Source organism: Pterocles gutturalis, unplaced genomic scaffold (genome assembly GCF_000699245.1).
Source record: "Pterocles gutturalis isolate BGI_N339 unplaced genomic scaffold, ASM69924v1 scaffold2577, whole genome shotgun sequence".
In the NCBI taxonomy this organism is placed as follows: Eukaryota; Metazoa; Chordata; class Aves; order Pterocliformes; family Pteroclidae; genus Pterocles; species Pterocles gutturalis.
In genome coordinates this window covers 10,642-15,129 of record NW_010115045.1, presented here as the reverse complement: position 1 = coordinate 15,129, position 4,488 = coordinate 10,642, and the positions used below count along the sequence as shown (strand labels likewise).

At 54.0% G+C, this 4,488-nt stretch overlaps 1 protein-coding gene across 1 annotated transcript; it reads left to right on the top strand.

Annotated features, from left to right (window-relative positions):
* Positions 1 to 284: 284 nt before the first annotated feature.
* WNT8A (wingless-type MMTV integration site family, member 8A) lies at positions 285 to 3,807 on the top strand (the record flags this gene model as incomplete). Its single annotated transcript, XM_010075013.1, has 6 exons — positions 285 to 355; positions 446 to 479; positions 692 to 830; positions 1,937 to 2,062; positions 2,178 to 2,320; positions 3,325 to 3,807. Coding segments are annotated over exons 1-6 (996 nt in total), but the record flags the coding sequence as incomplete, so codon positions are not given.
* Positions 3,808 to 4,488: the final 681 nt, after the last annotated feature.

Below are 4,488 nucleotides of genomic sequence, written 5' to 3'. Positions count from 1 at the left end.
CTTTCCCGGGGACACTGCCGCCGCCTTTTGAAGTGCAACCTTAGGCGGTGCCTTGTCACCCATTGGAGCGGGAGCTTTTTTTTTTTTACCACATTAAGTCATTGGGTAGCAAATGAATGGGGGGTTTTGACTATTCACAACTTCACCTTATAAATATCAGGGTTGGAGGTTCCTGCAGCTTTGCTCCATCCCCACAGCTCACCTTGGGAAGGAGCAGAGGGAGGCGGCCCTGCAGGGACCTGCGGAGCAGCGAGAGGGATCCAACCCCACTCCTTGGGACAGCCATGAAGAGAAGCACCCTCCTCATCCTCTCCCTCGCAGGGGTCTACGGCGCCGTTCTCCACGCAGCAGCATGGTAGGGTCCAGCTCATTGGAAAGGGCATTTTTAGGGATGCTCTTTAGCCTGCGGTGAACTGTGTGATTCATTTTCTTTTCTTTGTTTCAGGTCTGTGAATAACTTTCTGATGACGGGACCTAAGGTAATTAACACACAGACTGTGTTAATTTAAGTAGAGCAATTTTGGTTTGCAAATGGGAAATAGGACTTTTCCAAGGAACCCCATTTCCTGGAGCGTATCGGCTCCAAGTCCTACTGAGTAATGAAGGAAAGGACTCACCACCCATTTATACCTGTTTTCACTGATAAATGATAAAACACGATGGATTTTAACCCCGCTGTTTCCCATGCCAGGCTTACCTGACGTACTCTAGCAGCGTGGCAGCCGGGGCGCACAGCGGGATGGAGGAGTGCAAGTTCCAGTTTGGGTGGGAGCGCTGGAACTGCCCCGAGAGCGCCCTGCAGCTCTCCACCCACAACCGGCTCCGCAGCGGTGAGTGCACCCGTACCTGCCGGCACCAGCATCCCCGTCCCGGGATGCCTCTGGGAAGGAGCCGGGATGCGCTCTGGGGAGAGCTGGGGCTGGTAATTAAACCGACGGACGGAGAAGGGCTTTGGCGTGCCAAAAATCACAGTTGTTTTTCCTCTCTCTGTATTCACTGGTATAATAAATAGCGCTAAGGTTTTTTCTCAGAATCCCAGGCTCTCTCTGGGTCTCTATCCGTGCGAGGCTGGAGCTTGGTCCTTCCCGCAGCGCTGCTCCCTGGCCTTGCTCCTGTCACTTTGTGTGCAGCATCCCCGGGAGCGCAGGGCTGGAGGCACCCCAGCTTGCCATGGGGAGAAGTGTGGGAGAGATGAAGGGAGAAACTGGAGAAAAGCACTAAGAAGCTGTCTTCATAAGCAAGCCCTGGATATCTTTCAACACCATCTACTACACCAAGCAGAAATCTCATTTTTTTTTTTCCCCAGAGCAGCATCTCTATCTGAATCTGTTAGGAAAGCCAAAAAAGAAACTAAATGAGGAGTGTGGGTGCGGACAGCTGTTAGCACAGGTTCAACCACCGACTGCAACAGATCAATCAGGAGCATCTCTATCTGAATCTGTTAGGAAAGCCAAAAAAGAAATTAAATGAGGAGTGTGGGTGCGGACAGCTGTTAGCACAGGTTCAACCCCACCGACTGCAACAGGTCAATCAGGGTTTTCCCCAGCAGGCAAGATCAAAGCACGAACATACCCCCCGAGCAGGGAAGGACCAGAGGAACTGAGTGCCTGGCGAAGTGAGCGATAACTGACCTTGGCCAGGGCAGGATGGGGCATCGCCTGAAGATCCTGCTGCTGCCAAGAAACTCCATCCCATACATGGACACCTGCACAGTATTACACCAAATTGCTGCAACCTGTGATGCTGAACCCTGAAGAGACTCCAGTCACCAGCATTTAATGTCTGTAGCACCTTACCTTTTGTACAGACTGGGACTATTTTTTTTTTTTCCTTCTTGCACCTTTGCAGCACAGGAAAGCTTCATTCCCAACAAACCGAGACTGATGTCTGTGTTTGCATCTGACAGGTTGGTTTTTTTTTTTCTCCTCTCCCCCAGCTACCCGGGAAACATCCTTTGTGCATGCCATCAGCTCAGCCGGCGTCATGTACACCCTCACCAGGAACTGCAGCATGGGGGACTTCGAGAGCTGCGGCTGCGACGACTCCAGGAACGGTCGCGTCGGTGAGCTGCTGCCCCAAGACAACATCCCTCCATCCCCACGCACAGCCCCCAAGATGCCAGGGCAGAACTTGGCCCCACGGGGTGGCTCCGCTCTTAGTGTGCGTCTGTCTTGCAGGTGGCCGAGGCTGGGTCTGGGGAGGCTGCAGTGACAACGTGGAGTTTGGGGAGAGGATTTCCAAGCTCTTTGTGGATGCTTTGGAAACGGGACACGATACTCGTGCGCTGATTAACCTGCACAACAATGAAGCCGGGAGAATTGTAAGTCAAATAAATTAATAATAATAATAATAATGTTGTCTATATTGAAAATAAATCCAAGAGCCTGGTAGGCTGTTCAGGTCCCCCTCTCCAGCCCTCTGAGACAATCTGTAGCATTTGCATGGGGAAAAAAGTACAGCCAGAACCTGACCCTAAACCTGACCTGAGCCATTCCCACTTCCAGCTTCTGCAGCAGTGTGCGATGCAGCTGACTGATAGTACGCACCATTTAATCAGAAATACGCAGGGTTTGTACTCACCTAGCGCTTGTCTGGTCTGTAAAACCCAGCAAGACCCAGCTGACTTGCTCGCAATCTGCATTTCCAAGCTATGTGGCTGGGGCAGCCAGGTGTGAGCTGGCCCCGTTCTGAGCCAGACTCGCCCCCCGCTCCCCTCCTGGGCTGGCGGAGGCTCTCAGCATCTCACCAAACCTCCTTGTCTGTAAAAACAAGGACGGCAACACTTAACATAGCTATCTCATAGGGTGTGTCGAGGCTTAATCTCACCTAGATACCAGCGATTGGGACCCTATAAATACCAGAGGGAGATCGGTAGATAATATCTGTGAAGTGCTTGGCCCGGAGGAGATGCGCAGAGGCTGGGCATGAGGATGATTCCGAAGCAGTTTCACACGTTTTGAATGAAACCTCTGAGAGGGATGATGGGTCGGTGTTGTGAGCTGCAGACTGGAGGGGCGTGAGAAGGGCATGACCCGACAAAGGTGCTTTCTTCTGTCCTGGAGAAACAGCTCCTGCCAGGGCTGCAGACATTAGTTTGTGTCCACTCGTTATCTGTGTCCTTTTAATTAGCAAAGAGGGACACAGATGTTTTCCAGGAACTGCAATAAGAGCACCAGTTCATGTCTCAGAAGGACCTGAAGTCATGCCCAGCACGAGCCATTTCTTCTGACCCATTGCCCCTGAATGAGAAGTGCTGTGGTGCCTGGTTTGGGGATTGAATAGTGATGCTCTGCTGCTCCTCATTTCTCCGCCTTTTCCACCAAGGCTGTGAAAGCCACCATGAAGCGAGCCTGCAAGTGCCACGGGGTGTCGGGCAGCTGCAGCATCCAGACCTGCTGGCTCCAGCTCGCTGAGTTTCGCGAGATTGGCAACTACCTAAAGATCAAATACGACCAAGCCCACAAGCTGGAGATGGACAAGAGGCGGATGAGAGCCGGCAACAGCGCCGACAGCCGCGGGGCCACGGCAGAGACCTTCCACCACGTCCACGCCACGGAGCTGGTTTTCCTGGAGGACTCTCCCGACTATTGCACGAGGAACGCCAGCCTGGGTCACCACGGCACCGAGGGTCGCGAGTGCCTGCAGACGGGCAAGAACCTCTCGCAGTGGGAGAAGAGGAGCTGCCGGCGGCTGTGCACCGAGTGTGGTCTGCGGGTGGAGGAGAGGAGGACGGAGGTGGTGGCCAGCTGCAACTGCAAGTTCCACTGGTGCTGCACAGTGCGGTGCGAGCAGTGCCGGCAGCTGGTGGTGAGCCCCCCCCCGCCGCCCCCAACCACATCAAGCGGAGGAACAAGGGACATAAGAGATAGAGCGTAGCCGTGGCCCCCAAGGAGAACACTTTGGGGTCCCTGTGCTTGGTGGCTTCCGGCGGAGCTGGGTTGGGATGGAGCATCCCCAGGTCCGGTGAAGCTGAGCGGAGCATCGTGCCAAGCGATGGGGCTCCGGAGGATGGATGCTGTGAGATTCGGAAGCACGAGGCGCAGGCGCTGAGGGACCACGGTCCTTGCTTCCATGTTTTTTCTTCAATATTTACCAGTAGCTTCTTTCTTTTCAGGAGTCACTTTATTTGTGTATTGGACAGAGGGAAGAATTCCACTTTTTTGGTGGACTCAACCCCTTGGGCCACATCCAGCGGGTCAGCCAAGGCCAGCGGTGGGGCTCCAGCTCCATGGCAAGTGGGGTGGGGATGGGCACTGTGGCCAAAAGTGGGTCCCAGCCAGGGTGGCTCTGTCCCCCACAACGGGGACAGCCCCAGCCCCGCGGCTGATGCACGGCAGCATTTCTAGAGGAAAACTTTATGCACTTTCTGATGTGAGAGGGGGTTTTGCAGCCTCATGGTGTGTCTTACGACGACTGCAGCCTTTCGAGGGCTTTGATAGGTTTCAAGTCAGTGTTTACAGATTCCACATCTTCCCCCTCCTCCTTTTT